Below are 17,083 nucleotides of genomic sequence, written 5' to 3'. Positions count from 1 at the left end.
GAGTAAACGTCATAACCCAAAACTTTTTCGTCCCGGCGGCATTTTACCCATCCCCACAGCCTAAGGACCCCTTCTTGACTCAACAGGTCCATTCTCATTCTCTTCTTTTCTATATTATAATAACCACAACAAAGTATCATGCTATCAAGCAAGACCATCGACGCTCTAGTCAGCGACACAGAATCAAACCCAAATCACGTCGCAGATCAACAGTCAGAAGCAATGACGCCCGTCCCCCAGGACTCACGACAGGGTGAATCTGAACCCCGAACAAAGGACCTGGAAGGTGTCTCTGAGGGTCTACTGGACAAGGCTGAGGGTATCAAAGTACCTACCGTAGCTGAAGATGGAGCGAAATCCCCAGCTGCGAGGAATAAGAGACAGAAGAATGTCGCTGTGTTGACCTCGGGGGGTGATAGTGCTGGTATGAATGCTGCTGGTGAGTTTGTGCTTTTCTTGGCGTGAGAGTATTCTTTCCCATCGGTCACATTATCCACATACAAAGCGGTCGTCTGGAGCAATGCTAATACTCCGCTTTGTGCAGTTCGTGCCGTCGTCAGACAATCCATCGCAAGGGGATGTCAAGCCTACATCATCCGAGAAGGGTGGGAAGGTCTCGTCCGAGGAAACACCTCTGAACCAACACCATTCACCACCCCCAAACGAACCCCTGCGGCATCAGCCAACCAATCCCCCGTCTTGCAACCTACCAAATCCGTATCATTCTCCTCATTACCACCTTCAAAACAGATGGAATTGGAGAAAGCCACACACGAACTGAACGAACAAGCCGAAGAAGATCGGGACAAGGTCCGAGTCAACTTTACTGATCCCAGTGGGGTCGCTCCTTTGTCGAACGCACCGCTCAGTTTCGGATTCGGAGAGTTACTCAAAGATGGTGCGGGTGAGGGAGATGTCGAAGAGATGCAGGCTCATGGATTACAATCTATGGTTATTGCTGATGAGGAGGATGAGAAGGGTAAATCCCTCAAAGGGAGATATATAGTCAGAGTTGGATGGGACGATGTGAGAGGTTGGTTGGGTGAGGGAGGTACCCTTATTGGATCTTCCAGATGCCCTTCTTGTGAGTTTAACATGTCCTTGTCTGAATGACTGTATGACACTCCATCCCCAGTATCATTCCCTCGACATTCTGGACCAATTGTATCAAATCTCCGCATAACCATTGAGATAAAACCGATATGCTGATATACTTCCTCCTCATTTACACAGTCAGAGAAAGATCAGGAAGACTTCAAGCCGCTCATAACCTTATCAAATATGGTATCGACTGTTTGGCCGTTTGTGGTGGTGATGGTTCTTTGACCGGTGCAGACAAATTGAGAGGAGAATGGCCAAGTCTCGTGGAAGAGCTCCTTATTACAGGTGAGCTAGCCAGTTTCTGGCGATCGCTTGTTTAGCTCAAAGCACCCATCGCAGGCAAAATCGACGAGGAGCAAGCAGAAACATACAGACACTTGAACATTGTCGGTCTTGTCGGATCTATCGAGTGAGTGAAGGAGTTTTTCAGCTTCTCGATCATCGTCAAATCAACGGCTAAGCTGACATCATGACCAGCAATGACATGTCCATGACCGATCTCACTATTGGTGCCCCCACCGCGTTACACCGAATCTGTGAATCTATCGATTCTATCGCCTCCACCGCTTCTTCCCATTCCCGAGCATTCGTCATCGAAGTTATGGGTAGACACTGTGGATGGTTGGCTTTGCTTGCCGGTGTAGCGATGGGAGCAGATTTCATCTTCATTCCCGAATCACCTCCTGAGACCGACGACTGGGAGACTGAGATGTGTAACTTACTTCAATCCCACCGAAAGGTCGGTAAAAGAAAGTCTATTGTCATTGTTGCCGAAGGTGCTCTAGACAGGAACTTGAAGCCTATCAAACCTGATTATGTCAAGGATATCTTGGTGGATAGATTAGGTCTGGATACCAGAGTTACTACTTTAGGTCACACGCAACGAGGTGGAAGACCTTGTGCTTATGATAGAATTTTGGTGAGTCAGCGTCCTGCTCAATGAATCGGAAATTGCAGCCAAAGTAGCTGATATCCTATCCTACCACACAATAGCCCACCCTCCAAGGTGTACAAGCCGTTCAAGCGCTTCTCGAAGCTACTCCTGAAACTCCTTCATACATGATTGGTACCCAAGAGAATAAGATCACCAGAGTACCTCTTCTCGAGGCTGTCGCCGAAGTGAGTACCATCTTTGCTTCCGCATCGTCTTTGCTTTGCTGACATTGCTTCTCAGACTCAAGCCGTTGCGAAGTGCATCGAAAACCGAAACTTCGCTGAAGCTATGAGCCACCGAGATTCCGAGTTCCGAGAAATGTTACAAGCCTTCCAAATCAGTTCTTCGCTCGCTGTCAACGAAGAAGCACCCAAGGATAAGAGACTCCGAATCGGTATAGTCCACGTCGGAGCTCCTGCGGGAGGTATGAACGCCGCCACTCGACAAGCCGTACGATTCTGTCATAATCGAGGTCACACCCCTGTAGCCATCTACAACGGTTTTGAAGGTCTTCTCGACGATAATGTCTCCGAGCTCTCATGGTTGAGAGTAGACACTTGGACTACTCGGGGTGGATCAGAATTGGGTACCAACCGAACATTGCCCAGTGTTGATCTCGGTAGTGTTGCAGCAGGATTCCAAAGACATGCGTTGGATGGGTTGTTAGTCATTGGTGGATTTGAAGCCTTCCATTCTCTCATGATTCTCGAGCAGAACCGAGCCAATTACCCAAGCTTCCAAATCCCCATGGTCCACTTACCAGCCACCATCTCCAACAACGTACCTATGACGGACTTCTCTTTGGGAAGTGACACTTCCCTCAATGCTCTGGTAGATGCTTGTGATGCTATTAGACAATCCGCTTCGGCGAGTAGGAACAGAGTGTTCGTTGTGGAGACTCAGGGTGGTATGAGCGGTTATCTCGCTACTATGGGTGCCTTAGCTGTGAGTATGGGCAATGTTTTCTGCATTTAAATGGAAGTGAAGAAGCTGACGCTTGAATCATTCAGGTGGGTGCTGTACTTGTGTACACTCCTGAGGACGGTATCTCGCTCAAACTCCTGCAGGAAGACGTAGAATTCTTGACCAAGAGATACTCATTAGATGCTAAGGGTAAGAGTGAAGGTCGATTGGTAATCAAGTGAGTAAACGTTCCATCCATTTGACAGCCTATGACCTATATAGGGGGTTTGAAATCTGAACTGATAACTGTTTTCGCTTAGATCCGAGAAATCCTCCTCTATCTACACCACCGAAGTGCTCACCAAGATCTTCAAAGAAGAAGGTAAAGAGCTCTTCGACGCCCGATCCGCCTCGCTAGGTCATACCCTCCAAGGAGGAACCCCCTCTCCCATGGACCGAACTCGAGCTGCAAGATTGGCTTTGAGATGTATGCAATTCCTCGAGAAACACGCCACACCCAACTCGCAATCATCCCACCGAAGTGGATCTAAGCACAAGAAACCTGCCTACTCGACTGAGACCGCTACGATGATTGCGATCAGGGGGAGCAAGATTGTGTATGCCACTATGGAGGAGGTGTTGAAGCATACGGATATGAAATTGAGGAGGGGGAAAGACGAGTGGTGGTCTGATATCAAGAGATTGGCGGAGATCATGGGTGGAAGACAGGGATTGGTGTCTTCATAGGTGCACCGAGGGTCGTTTAGCAGTCTATCGATGTAGGATTGCCTGGAAAGGTATCGGTCGTGGTTGAAACTATAAAGGAAGAAGTCATTGAAGTTGAATATAATCACAACTCTCGGAATCGTTTGGTAGGGTCGATAAGATCAGTATGTAGTGAATTAGTAAATCGTTTGAAACTATTGACTCATGCATAGACGTTTGGATAAGTGTGGTAACATTATTATTGCGTCATCGCTTGAAGTTTGTTCTCACATCTTCTGCAGTTCGACGAGTTGCGCATCAAAGCTACCGTGAAACAAGTCAGGTAACATGACAAATAACATCCGAGATCGAGATCAAAACGAGTATCAAGTAACAACTACCAAGGCTACATAATCCGATAAGACGCCAACTTCCTACGCTTTCCCGACCAACTTCAAATTCCCCACCATAGGCTTAATAACAGTCTTCCCATTAGCGTCCCTACCCCTCTTCAAATCCTCGAACGCGTCCTTTGCATTCTCGAGTGGATAATAATGCGATGCCATAGCACCCACGTCACCCAATTTACCAGACGCCAATAACGCGAGGGCATCGGGGTAGGTGTTGGCGTATCTGAATACTCCGATTAGGTCTACTTCGGAGAGGAGGGAGGGTCCACAGGGGAGGGAGAGGACTTTGGTGCCCATGCCTACGTAGAGGACTTTGGTACCTATTGCTGCGGCCTATTAACGAGCGTCAGCGAGATGTCTTTGCGATGTGATATCATTGTTTGTTTAAATTTCCTCATAGTAGAGCTTTCGTCCCCAACACTGAGTAATTTGTAAACCAGAACCACCCACCATAGGAGCCATCTGCATACAGCTTTCCACACCCGTACATTCAAACACCGCATCGAAACCATCTTCCAACCCCTCGACTGACTGGACCGCATCACTCTCTTTGAGGGCTTTCCAAGATTTCTCAGCAGCCTCCAAAGCCTCCAGGCCCGATACCCTAGGTCCCCGGGGGAGACAGAACGTCCCTGTCGTCCAATTTTGCTGTTGGGCGAAATCGAGTTTACCCTGCTCGATATCTACTGCTACGACTGTTGTGGATCCTGATGCTCTTGCGAGGGCACAGGCTAGCAATCCGACGGCACCGGTACCAATCACGAGGACTTTGGCACCTGGCTGGAGGTTTGCTCGGCGCCAGGCGTGCAGGACGACTGAGAGGGGTTCGGCGAGGGCTGCGAGGGCTAGGTCGAGGGATGGTGGGAGTCTGTGGGGTGGAGTAGGGTGTTAGCTTTTGGATCAGATACGGAGCATGACCGCCCACTCACTTGTAAACCAACTCCGCAGGCCAAGTCATGACCTCCCTCAACGTTCCATCCAAATGCGGGAAAGTCTTGGCAGAACTGGCGAACCTCATATTCTTACAGAGGTTGTACCTTCCCTTCCTGCAGTTCTTACAGCTCTTACATGAAACACCCACTTCCATAGCTACTTTATCGCCTACTTTCAGGCCGAAGGCGGAGTTCACATTGGGTCCGACGGCGGAGATTATACCGCCTGCTTCGTGCCCTAGGACGAGCGGTTCGCGGATTTTGAATATCCCGTTGGCACCGTGAAGGTAGTAGTGGACTAATCATGGCGAACAAGTATATCAGAATGAGTGTACACCTTGTGTCATCGGGATACAGATACGAATGGGAGATGGGGAGGAGGTATCTCGCTGGTAGAGTGACTCACGATCGGATCCACATAATCCAGTGACGGCAACTTGAATCTGAACTTCTCCATCTTTAGGCTGAGGGATCTCTCGTTGTTCCTACAAGCGTGGATTCATCAATATGATCAGCCTAAATCCCAAGATGATATCGCCTTTCTCACCCACTCCCGACAGTCTCACGGAAGAGGAGCTCCGTCCCATCGCCACAACGACGATCGCGACAGGTCTATCAGGTCGTCTACTGCACATCCCCTGCCAGATGCGTACTACTCTCTCGCACTTCGCTCAGCACCCTGCCCACTACCCCCATTCTTCCACCTTGCGCCTCAGTGAGAGACTACAACTCACCGTCCTCAGGTCATTCCCGTCGTGACACACAATAGCAGTCTGCGATGTTTTACCTTCCAAAGACATTTTTATGTATTCTTCCTTTCTTTGACCTGATCTAGTGGTTATTGACAGTTGATATCGGGGTGGTATATACAGTTATATGACCTGATTTCAGTATAGACAACAAGGTATGATTCGTATTTCCATGTAAAAGTAGAACCAACAATTACACTCTCTATGCATTTCACTCAGACGATATATATCCGTTCTCTTGTCCCCCGCCCGGTCCGGGATGTCCGATCGCATTTTTGGTCGGTTGGTCGATCCGGCGAATACCGGAGGAGCCGCTCGTTGCTTTCTATCATCCGTCTTGAACCTATGCATACCTACTACACCTTATCTATGCGAGCTGGGCAATCGCAAGAAAGCAGAGAGAGACACGTTTACAGCTCGTGATAAGGCTTATATCTAGAACCACTAGTAAGAGAGAGACACAAATACATCTTCCAGCCAGAGCTATTTTTCTACTAGTGATATAATTTCATATAAACAAGAATGGCACCAAAGGTCAAAGACAGCAAAAAGAATGAATGAGGTGCAAAAACACAGAAGCAAAAGAAGAGGTATCAAGATGTGGTATACAAGATCTCGGAAGATCTTATTCAAATGCTCGTTGGCGGTGGTGTCACTTCGTCTAACAAACCATGTCATTTAGTGATATCTCACGATCCTACCACACCACCTAATATCGTCCGACGGATTCACCGAGAGGCGATACACTCCACGAGAATCCCTCACTGCGATGATCGACCATCATCAGCTCAATACACACTTACAGTGTTATGCAACGGCACAAAGTACAACGTCGACATAGACTCACAATTGCTGTTGTACAGTCTGCGACAAGTGTGAATCATCCACAACCGAATCGAGGGGTACTTCAGATGTGAACTCCTCGTCAAAGTTGGAAGTATCGATCGCACTTGCCTATACCAGCGGACACGACCTCATCTCAGCATACCTCCTTCTGTATATAAGTGTGAAACACAACCGCACTCACCACAGCAGGCTTGAAAGGCGGTTGGATCTGTTTATTCCACAATTTCTGGAACTTGATATGTCTAGCGAAGAATGGATGGTCCTTGATCTCCTGAGCACCATTCACACCCAACCTTCTAGCTGGATCACGGTTCAACAGCTGAGTCAACAACGATCGCGCTTCCGATCCCATGGAATCGGGGAATCGAAGTGGGTCGGACAAGATCTTTCGATACATTTCGTTGGTATTTTCGTCGTAGAAGGGGGGGAGACCGGTAAGCTAATCATGAAGAGTAATTGATTTTAGCATCCCCCGAGATACAATATGCAGAGAATGGTATGGATGCGAGGTTTTTTGACTCTTCAAGCTGTAGTAGTATCTGAAAGATCGACTCACCATTTCATATAATAATACACCAAGAGTCCACCAATCGACACATTTGGTATAGCCGTGGCCGGAGAGCAATTCAGGAGCAAGACTAGGACCCAAATAGCTCCTGTCAGCTTCATGGTCTTAAAGTAATAATATCAAGAGATCCCAGCTCACTATTCAGGAGTTCCACAGAAAGCTATTGAAAGAATGCCAGGTGTTAGCAGTAGCCAGTATCTTCTCCACAAGTTGGTCACCTAACTCACTATTCGTAGTGTCAGAGGCGGACATGTTGAGTTTACACAAGCCGAAATCGCACAAAGCGATATTACCAGAGTAGTCCAAAAGGATGTTCTCGGGTTTCAGATCTCTGCGAAGGTTGCACATCGTGTTAGCTTTCGTACCACGCACATCGAGATGGATGAACTAGCTATCATTGTCATCCGCCCAACACGTATAGATACCTTGCGGGAGAATGAGAATCAAACCGTTATTACTTACCGGTAAATCACATTGAATCCATGTAAATGTTCCAAAGCCAATAGCAATTCTGCAGCATAGAACCTCGATCTCGTCTCGTTAAACTTCCCTTCCCTTTGCAAATGATGGAATAATTCTCCACCATTCACGAACGCCAATACCAAATAAAGCTTCTCGGTAGATTGGAAAGAGAATTTCAGAGGTACGATGAAAGGACAATTAACTTGAGCCAAGACGGTTCGTTCTGCAAGGGTATGGGTTACTTCCGATCTTGAGACGATGTGGGCTTTTCGGATGGTTTTGAGGGCGTAAATTCGTAATGTGTCTCTTTTCCTTACTTGCATCACCTGTTACAAAGGGTACAACCGTCAATTCTCCCACATTCTTTCCCTGGATAGTACCGAGAATGCAGCACTCACCTTTCCGAAAGATCCTTTACCGATAACTTTGAGCAACTCGAAACTGTCAATAGTCAATGGTTGGCCCTGATAAAAACATGACATATGAGCTACATCCGTGTGACAGATACTCCCGTGTCGCTTTGGTAGCTCACCTGTTGAGGTTTGAACGACACTTGTACGTGGAAAGCACCAGTACCACCAGAAACGTTTATCCATTCATCGGTTGTTTTCTATAGACAGCGTAGATCCATCAGTGTCCATTGATACCGCTCATTATAACACAAAAGGGCAGTCTCCACTATTATCATGAAGTGGAAGATGGTAGATTGTAAATAGTAGAGACACTCACATTAGCATCCAAATCAGGAGTGAACCTAACCCCACCCAAACACAAATCGCTATTACCCATATCATCTCCCTCCTCCTCCCCGTTCTTCTTCGAGGCATCCTGATCCTGATGAGGCTGGGTAGTTCTCAGATACGCGGTGATTGATAATTCCGAGATCCGCGACACATCGAACGTAGCAGAATACATCCATACGGGGGATGACAAGTCTCCTCCCAAGGCATCAACGAGGACTTCGTTCTTGTCGAATTCCAGGACGACGTAGGGTAACCACCATACCTGTTTTCGTTGGAGGGAATCGCGGTTGTTCGATTTGAGGTTTGTGGGAACTCGGGGAGAGGAGGCGGTAGGTGAGGAGAGAGCTGCTTGGATAGGTGCTGGGACTGCGACTGTGAGCGGTAAGACGGATTTATCAGCTGAAAATTCATGACATCCTATAATTCGCCTTCTGTTTTTGAAGTTCACACAGCAAATGCCTTGGAATCTATTTCTGGTGTCTAACGAATGTAAATGAAGACGACACCACTCACCTCCCTGTGGTAGATTCAATCCCTTGGCAGCTGTCACCCTGATTTTCAGCATACCAGACTTGGCCACTGGCGGCCTGGCAACCTCATCTGGGTGGGGGTTGCCCGGTGTTGGGGTGGTCGAACGTGAGATATCATTTGGAGTGACGGTGGATGAGGTGTTGGAGTGATGATGCTTTGATCCTAAGAATCCTGAATCTTTTATTTCTATCATCCCAACATTTCCGTCAGCATATGAGTTTGTCAGAATGAACTCGCAGATTAAAATATGGGAGCATATGTACACAGCATATATGTCTTACCCCATATTCTGCATATTGCGCGACACTTGACGGAGAGCGCATGAGATACTCACTCTTCCCTATTCTCCAGGACATGTTGTTCTAATCGGTAGCTTATGAAGACTTGGAAGAGTTGATGATAAGTTCGTCACGTCGAAAGTGAAGAGGAGGTCCAAACGTCAATTGAATGAGTTGAGTGGGATTGTATTGTGTGGGGTAAGATTGGACGCAAGTGACGTTTCTTGGGACTTTGAGCTTGCGTACTATCCGTCTTTCCTGTTCTGTTCTGTTCTTGTGCTGGTTGATGATGATGATGTAGACTTCTATGATGATTGCACCTGGTGAGTTGATGCGATGAATAAGACTGTTGACTGAATGGATTCATTGCTTGGTAACCATAGTAGTATTACCATATTACCGTAGTACCAGTTCACTCAGCATCATCACGAACGACATGGTGTTAAAAGATAAATGGGAGTCGTATTTAAGTTTTATCCTGCTTCTATCATCCTCCACTCTATACGATCGGAGAAGATCCATCTTGATCCTCTTGGAATCAATCCATTCCATGCTTGTCATCTCCCAGAGACATAAATTACTCCTACAGAGCAGCATCTTCTACCCCGCCGTACGAGCCAATCGTCTCGCCTCAACCGCAAAATGCCAGCGAGGGCGACATTCAAGGATAAAGCGCCATTGAAAACATTGGCAAAAGCCTCGAAATCTTGCTCAGCCCAGGTGAGTGATTCTCACATCGAAGGTCCGTCGGGACCCTTGACATCATGCAGGACCTGTTTTTGTGTTATGCATGCCTAACGGTCTCATATATCCTTCAAACGGACTGGAAGGAGTAAATGGGGGGAACTTCCTGGTCTCTAATGCTAATACCTGCTCTCGATTTCAGTCCTTGGCATACGGAAAATGCGTTGGTAAATCGTATCAGGAAGTGTCCAAATCGATGTGCGAGGAGGAATTTAGAGCGTTCAGAGAGTGTGTGCAAGTGAGTCTTCATAATGTGTTTAGCTAGTATAACATTTATCAGGCTCAAGAAGGTCTGATGGCTAATAGCTCGTTCCACTATCGCAGAAAGCATTCGGCAGGAAGTGGTAGCGTAAATCCATCGATCTCGGATCCTCTTGGATCTCTTCCCTTGTAACAGCGTAGCTCCGGGATGAAGCAAAGGCTGTTTCGATACAAGAAGCCATTGTTTTCAGTCACATAAGCATATCACCATCTATGTTGTATAGCATTCATGCAAATCAGTACCAATGAGATCATTAAATGACTACCAGAAATCTATCTATCATGCGAGAAAGAGAATATTGATATATGCAAAAAGTGTGATGTCCACCTAACCTTCCGGGAAAGTAGCAGCACACCACCTCGTCCAACCCTCTATCTATCCTCATCCTTATCTTCCCACAACGTACTTGCCCCGCCATTCCCACTCCCATTCCCGTTCACCCCCGTCCCCGATCTACCAAACCTAGCAATCTCACCCATCTTGACCGCCTCCCATTCTATCCTTATAAACACCCACATCCACCTTCTAATCAACTCAAGAGCTTCCATCATGAACACCCCACTCTCAATCTCACTAATCGTATGTAAATGACTACTCAGCTTCAAGGACCAAGTAAACCTCAAGACTAGATCTATCAGCGCGAAGAGGTGGTACACCAATGGATCAGGTAATAGGAGGATCGGTCTAAGACCAAAGGCGAAGAGGGATCGTGCGGTAGATAATGGTGGCGAGAGGGAAGATCTTGACGAAGACGATTCCCGTTCAGGTGAGAAAGTGGGATTAGGCGTGGGACAAGGTGATCTCTGGTGGTTTATCGGACTGGTATTTCTCCCGGACCATATCTTCTTAATCCGTCCAAAAAACCCATCATTACTTCCTCTCCTTATACTACTACCTCTCCCGCCACCCAGATGAGGACTACCCAACAATCCCAGAGCAGCTTCCTTCCGACCTCCCCTGGGACCTAACCACGTATCCACCTCGCACAGTGCCAATCCCCAATCCATCTCTACATCCCAGTAGAAGGAGAACATCGAATTCACACATACGGCCAGAAGCCATAATCTGAACAATCGATGTTCGCCGAACCACCTGTCGTGCATTTCTCCTAACTCTTGGACGCTTATTCCCTTCTGAGAGGCGATCTCCTTGACGACTGTTTTCTGTGCGGCGGAGAGGAAGATGACGGGGAATGCTGAGAAATATTTGAGGGCGTTGGCGAGTGGTCGGGAGGACGTCCACGAGGATTGATAGTATTCCAAGAGACATTGGCGGAAACGTAGCATGTAAGGGAGACTAGGTTGTCATGTGGTTAGCAAGAAGTTCTGGACTGCTGTGCTTCCGGCGTAACCAATATTGTGATTGTTGTGATCGTTCCGATCCATTGTCTGTCATACCTCCAAACTCGCTATCCCTGCCTTTCCATTTCTCCTCAGATGCACTAGACGTAGATCTGACGCCAAGCAAATGACGCCCCAGTCCCATCGCCCAAATCAAACTCACCTGACCATACCCAACGTGATCCACCCAGCCCATCCGCTCCTCCCCACTCTCCCATGCGTGATCTCCCCCAACCATATCTGACAAGCTGAGATCCACATATCACCTAGTACTTTGGCGAAGGATGTGAGGATATCCGCTAGGATCACGTCGCAGAAGAATATCGGTGCGTTGAGTGGGGGGAGGAGGATACGTTTTAAAGCTCTATTTTAAAGCTGGGAATTAGTGATGTTCCTCGCCTACATGTGAATTGTTCATAGATTCTGCACCTCAAAAAGCAGTAAACGGATGCAACAGCTATGATGTATGGATGTTTTGTAATGTATAGAAGGCGTGACTCTGACTTACCTCCTCAAACCGGCTCTCTCCCTCTCTCCAACTCCTCTCCACGGAACAAACACCCCCGCCAGTATACCCAACCACAACAACCCAGGAATGACCCTCCACCTCTCCATCTCATCTTCCACCCCATTACTCAACAGTCTAAAGATAACCCATCCGCTCCCACACCATGCACCATAAAGCATGAAAAGCTTATACACCGGTCCATGTAATTTATTTGATGGTGGTCGAACGATCCTCTCGCTTTGTCTAGCTCGGATGGGCGTGTCAGGCTCCAACTCGTCATCCAGCGATATTGTCATCGTCCCCTTGGGACCAGGTACACTCAGTTCTATCTCCCCTTCCTCTCCTACGGGAGGTGGATCCGGATCATGATCATCCCGCAGATCAAGGATCCAACTGATATCCAATCCCAGTACATGCAATACATGGAGGTTGACCGCCCAGAGGAGCTGGGCGAGACCGATGAGGAATAGGACTCGGAATGGGAGGGGGAAGCTGGATGAGAAGCCTGGTAGTTCTAGGTGCTTGTGGGGGGAGTTTTGAGTTACGTCGGGGTTGAATGGGGATGGGGGGGAGTCGATATCCATTGTTGACGAGTGTAGTTAGGTGAATGTATTAGGGAGGGAGGTTATGGTCGGCGAAACACCATCGAGTATGTGTAGGTTTCTTGCTTCGCCCACTCTGATGGTAGATGTGTTCTTTCCTCTCTCGTCGGTATGTATGTTATGTATTGTACTGAAATACTGATCAAGTGGTGAGAAAGAAGTCATTGGTCGAGGTGAAAAAGTCAATTGCCAACTACGAGTAAGGTACGTGCACGCGTCAGTCACCATAGCACAGTGTTGAGTGTTTACTTTTCATCAATAGTGGCACTTTTACCACTTGGATCAGCACAGCAAACGCAGCCACCTGTCTGCTTTGCACCTGATGTACAAGTAAGGTAAGATCGACGACGCATTCGAGGTCCACCTATCCCCGAACAAAAGGATTCTGAGTCAGATTCATCTGAAGCAATATAAAGGATTAGACCCGATTTTCCCCACTCGCAGGGAAGACATGAATGATGGCTCAGACTGACTGATGTATTCCCGAAACGAATGAAGACGCCGCTGTGATGTATTGACTGCTTAATATTTTGTGTCTGTAAGGTCACTTACTAGATGAGAGCTCGAGCTCATCGTCAATCAAGTTACACAAGAGGTCGTGGGGAGGATGTGCAAGTGCTGCGGTATACGACTGGTGAGGAGTTTGGGAATTTCGTTGAACAGGTCAATGTTCGAGTGAGTCGTCCATCTTCTTTTTCCTCGTTCTACTCCTGGGGAAGGGAAAGCTACCGTGCTAACGCGAACACTTGCATCGGAGATGAACCGAGTCCTTCTAAAGTTCTCCAAATGGGCTCTGCCACTCCCAAATCTAGAGGGAGATATCAGTCCCTGGAAATCGCCTACGCACAACGTGAGTTCGCTTGGCCAAAGGTGTACCGGAGCTGCAGGGTTAGGGCCTTTTCAACGTTTTCACTGTAGAAATGTGCGTTGGACTTGAACGTGCTAGAAAAAATCCGTCTGAGAATGACCTTCAAAATTGGCTCGACTTCTATGGCATCGGAAAAGATTGGATGAACTTTGGGTCTCTTGAAGAAATGAGTAAGCAAAATAAACAGGCTTTGCTTTATAACTTTATCGGAGGATCGAACAAGCCTTCGTACTCCAATTAAATCATTTTCAACAAAGATTTGGCGTGATCAAAGGATCATCGATTATGGCTAGAGAACAACCATTGGCGATGCGTATCCTGAGAGTGAATTGTTCATCAAGTAACTTGATCTGCGATGTTGTTTATAGGATATCAATCTGTATATCTCATCCCCATTTATGGATATACTGTATGCATATATATTGAAACCCATCAAAAAGCTAATACGCACGTCCCTTTGAGCACAAACGATCGAACAAACACGCACTCGACATGCTGTGTCGTGCGTGGTGACCTCGCACATACCTCATGTCAGATCCAGTATTTGCCACTCATCACCATACAGCTCATTCACAAGATGCAATATCAAGTCGTTCAACCTTTCTTCATCATCATTCATCTATACATTCACTACAACCAGCTCTCCACCAAGAATGTACAGCACCATGCTTGACCTACCTAACAACAAATTCATACCCATACCTCAAGAGATGTTAGATCTGTACTTCCGCTCAAATGGTCCCTTCTCTCCCTTATATTCATGCATGATACAAGGAAGAATTGGCGTCCCACTTGATCAACAGTTTCTGGGATGATGGGAGCACTTCCACAACGGTCTTCTATTGCAAGACGATTTGGCCCCTAAGACTCGTGAGGCCATCATGGAGTTTTATGATGCTCTGAGGGACTCTGCGAATTCCATCGGTGGTTTGATTCTTGACTGAAGTGTAGGTGGGTCTGTGCGGCCCTCCGCTAACATGATCTGGCTCTCTGGAATAGAGAAGAACATTGCTCCTGTCTCAGCAAGCACAGCTTCCGAAAACATCCCATCCTCCTCTTCCACACCTTCTCAACCGCTCCAACCGAATGAGCAAATCCACGATATCTACACCCAACTCCAATCTCTCCGCGAGGTCCAGTCCTTCCACTACTTGAAGATCATGGAAGATAAAAGGGAGATTGCGTTGCTCAAGGAGGAAGTGAAATCATGTGATGAGGAGATTACTGCGTTGAAGAAGACTGTTCATCGATTGGAAGTTGGAGCCAGAGCAAAATCAACTTCGCCCCCCTCCCAATCTGATCAAGGAGATGTACCTCGTTCAGTTGAAACTGCAGCTTCAGATACAACTTTCGAGCAGATCGCACAAGAGTTTGGCCGTCTCAGGATCTTACCATTACCCGTCAACAGCCCAATGAACAGTACATCCTCAGATGAGAGCTTCGAAGTTCTCAGCCCACCACCGGAAGAAACCAAGGACAGCTCAACTTCATCCGACAACCCGCCCAAGACAGAAGAAGGTAATCAAGCTCAAAAATATCAATCACCCTCTCAGAAGCCCGAAGTACAACTCTTCCCTCCAAATGCTACACCTCCTCATCCCGAAGAAGCGCGTGATCCACTCGCCCAATTCAAACAAGAAATCCTCACCAACCTCCTAGCCCTGCGAATCCGAATCGACCAATACGAAGAAACCCACCAAATTTCCCATTCCGACATCCAGTCTATCAAAACACAACTGGAAGATATGAAATCTGCCTTACCATTAACCCGAAACGACAGACAAGGTTTGAAATGGCTCCAAGGGGAGATGCATAAACTACGTACCATCCAGAATAGTGATATCAAGAATAACCTCTTCTTCAGAGATCTGCTGGAGAAGATTAACGAGAGGATCAAGGGGATGGATCCGGGTAAAATGGCGAGTTTGTTGAATTCTTTGAACTATCTTCAGGGAAGGTTGGAGGTGTTGGAGGACAGGCTGGGAGTTCAGGAGAGGAGGGTGGAGGATTATGGGGATGAGAAGATTAGGGTTAGGGAGGTTTAAGTTGGGTGTTTGGTCAGATAAAGATTAAGGGATTTGGATCGAGCACTGAGAGTGGCTGGGTATTGGTGTTGATGGTGTTGCGTATGAGAGCCAAATGGTTGGTGACTTGATAAGGGTATGATATGATCTGTGAACATCACAGAATGTACATGGATGCGATTAAATTGTATCATATTCACATACTATATATATATGCATTTGTGCATATAATAATATCGATATTGATGGAATTTTATGAACCACGCACGTCCCCTTGAATGATCCATCTCAAATCCAGTCAACCAGAGTAAACTTATACTTGTGATTTTGCCACTCACACCGCACGCATATAAGATGATAGGCAGTACGTTCACATCTCATGTCTGTTTTCTTTCTCTTTCATCTTTCATCTCTCATCTACCGGCTCTGGCTCCACTCCCCCTTGACTACCTACCTGATTCATTCGCATGACACTTACAACATGTCCAACACCCGAACCATCGATATCCCGCAAGAGGTATGCGACCTCTACCTTCAAACATTGAAAGACGGAGAACCCGTTCACCCAGATATAATCAGAAAGAAGATCGATCTTCCCCTTGATGGAATTGTCAAGATCTTGTGGTTATCGATCGTCGCACGTATGTTGGATCAAACGTCAGGTATGGAGGCAACGCAAGCTATCGCATTGTTCTGGATCAGCATCAGAGGGGCTGAAAGGGGTCGTGGTCAGTTCACTCAGTCAATCTACAGCATCGATCACTGCTGATGTTATGCCATTTTGGCTGGATCTACAAATGATGCGAACGATCTAGAACAACCTCCTACCTACTCGGTCACTCAGAACACCCACCATCATCCGGTACATCCGACAGATTCGGAGACAGTCGAGAGGCTTTTAACGATCGTAAAGCAGATAATCGAACGTGGAAAACACCACTGGGCAGTTACCGTAGCTCATGAGGTAAAACTCTACAAGCTCATCGAAAGGCTCGATTCGCAAGAGGAAGAGAATCGTAGATTGAAGGAACAAATCAAACGACTGGTAGTTGGTCAACAATCAACTTCAAACACTCTACGACCTACTCTTGATGGTCCACCCAACGCCGACAACAGTCCTTCAACCGAGGGATCAAACGATAAGGATGAAGATACATCTGTCATCCCCAGTCCCAAACTCACCAACGACCACCCGCAAACCTCCCCTCCGTCCGAGAGCTGCCCCGTCGAGTCACGACCAGCCCATACAACGACAACGGATCAAGCTGCTCAGTCCTCAGAAGGTATTCAGACTAACGGACTAGGTGCTCCCTCTTGCAAAGACGAAATAGGAAATTCGACCACAAATCCTGTCTCTTCCATAACCCGCGCCTTCGATCCGATCACGTCCACCCATTTCAACGATCTCAAGGAGGAAATCATGTCACACCTTCTCGTCCTGAAAGTCCGTATCGACCAACTCGGAGAGACTCAGCAATCCTTCCAATCCGAAAAGGGAAGTAAGAAGTGCTCGGGAGAAGGTAGTATGGGAAAGAAAGCTTTGTAGGTTTATAGAGGTTCTCAATCGGGTAGA

General features: G+C 47.2%; 6 protein-coding genes across 6 annotated transcripts; 3 read left to right on the top strand and 3 right to left on the bottom strand.

The window, feature by feature from the left end:
- Positions 1-138: 138 nt before the first annotated feature.
- I302_100358 (6-phosphofructokinase) lies at positions 139-3,685 on the top strand (the record flags this gene model as incomplete). Its single annotated transcript, XM_065869068.1, has 9 exons — positions 139-439; positions 545-1,084; positions 1,234-1,386; positions 1,441-1,510; positions 1,579-2,020; positions 2,095-2,220; positions 2,276-2,980; positions 3,046-3,176; positions 3,259-3,685. 9 exons carry the CDS (start codon positions 139-141, stop codon positions 3,683-3,685), a joined length of 2,895 nt encoding a protein of 964 aa, XP_065725140.1.
- A 392-nt stretch (positions 3,686-4,077) lies between these two features.
- Positions 4,078-5,785, bottom strand: I302_100357 (uncharacterized protein; the record flags this gene model as incomplete). Its single annotated transcript, XM_065869067.1, has 5 exons — positions 4,078-4,386; positions 4,504-4,921; positions 4,983-5,283; positions 5,392-5,470; positions 5,720-5,785. 5 exons carry the CDS (start codon positions 5,783-5,785, stop codon positions 4,078-4,080), a joined length of 1,173 nt encoding a protein of 390 aa, XP_065725139.1.
- A 658-nt stretch (positions 5,786-6,443) lies between these two features.
- I302_100356 (uncharacterized protein) lies at positions 6,444-9,240 on the bottom strand (the record flags this gene model as incomplete). The annotated part of the gene is made up of 12 exons (XM_019190374.1): positions 6,444-6,498; positions 6,582-6,688; positions 6,762-7,019; positions 7,137-7,218; positions 7,287-7,308; positions 7,376-7,479; positions 7,611-7,936; positions 8,009-8,074; positions 8,143-8,220; positions 8,340-8,725; positions 8,867-9,070; positions 9,219-9,240. 12 exons carry the CDS (start codon positions 9,238-9,240, stop codon positions 6,444-6,446), a joined length of 1,710 nt encoding a protein of 569 aa, XP_019047122.1.
- Positions 9,241-10,539: 1,299 nt separating this feature from the next.
- On the bottom strand, positions 10,540-12,600 carry I302_100355 (uncharacterized protein; the record flags this gene model as incomplete). The annotated part of the gene is made up of 3 exons (XM_019190372.1): positions 10,540-11,464; positions 11,672-11,872; positions 12,017-12,600. The coding sequence occupies 3 exons, from the start codon at positions 12,598-12,600 to the stop codon at positions 10,540-10,542; spliced, it is 1,710 nt and encodes a 569-aa protein (XP_019047120.1).
- A 1,863-nt stretch (positions 12,601-14,463) lies between these two features.
- On the top strand, positions 14,464-15,531 carry I302_100354 (uncharacterized protein; the record flags this gene model as incomplete). The annotated part of the gene is made up of 1 exon (XM_019190371.1): positions 14,464-15,531. One exon carries the CDS (start codon positions 14,464-14,466, stop codon positions 15,529-15,531), a length of 1,068 nt encoding a protein of 355 aa, XP_019047119.1.
- A 460-nt stretch (positions 15,532-15,991) lies between these two features.
- I302_100353 (uncharacterized protein) lies at positions 15,992-17,056 on the top strand (the record flags this gene model as incomplete). Its single annotated transcript, XM_019190370.1, has 2 exons — positions 15,992-16,238; positions 16,326-17,056. The coding sequence occupies 2 exons, from the start codon at positions 15,992-15,994 to the stop codon at positions 17,054-17,056; spliced, it is 978 nt and encodes a 325-aa protein (XP_019047118.1).
- Between the last annotated feature and the right edge of the window lie 27 nt (positions 17,057-17,083).

Source organism: Kwoniella bestiolae, chromosome 1 (genome assembly GCF_000512585.2).
Source record: "Kwoniella bestiolae CBS 10118 chromosome 1, complete sequence".
NCBI lineage: Eukaryota > Fungi > Basidiomycota > Tremellomycetes > Tremellales > Cryptococcaceae > Kwoniella > Kwoniella bestiolae.
The sequence above is the reverse complement of the archived record's forward strand: the minus strand, read 5'-3'. Positions and strand labels throughout refer to the sequence as shown.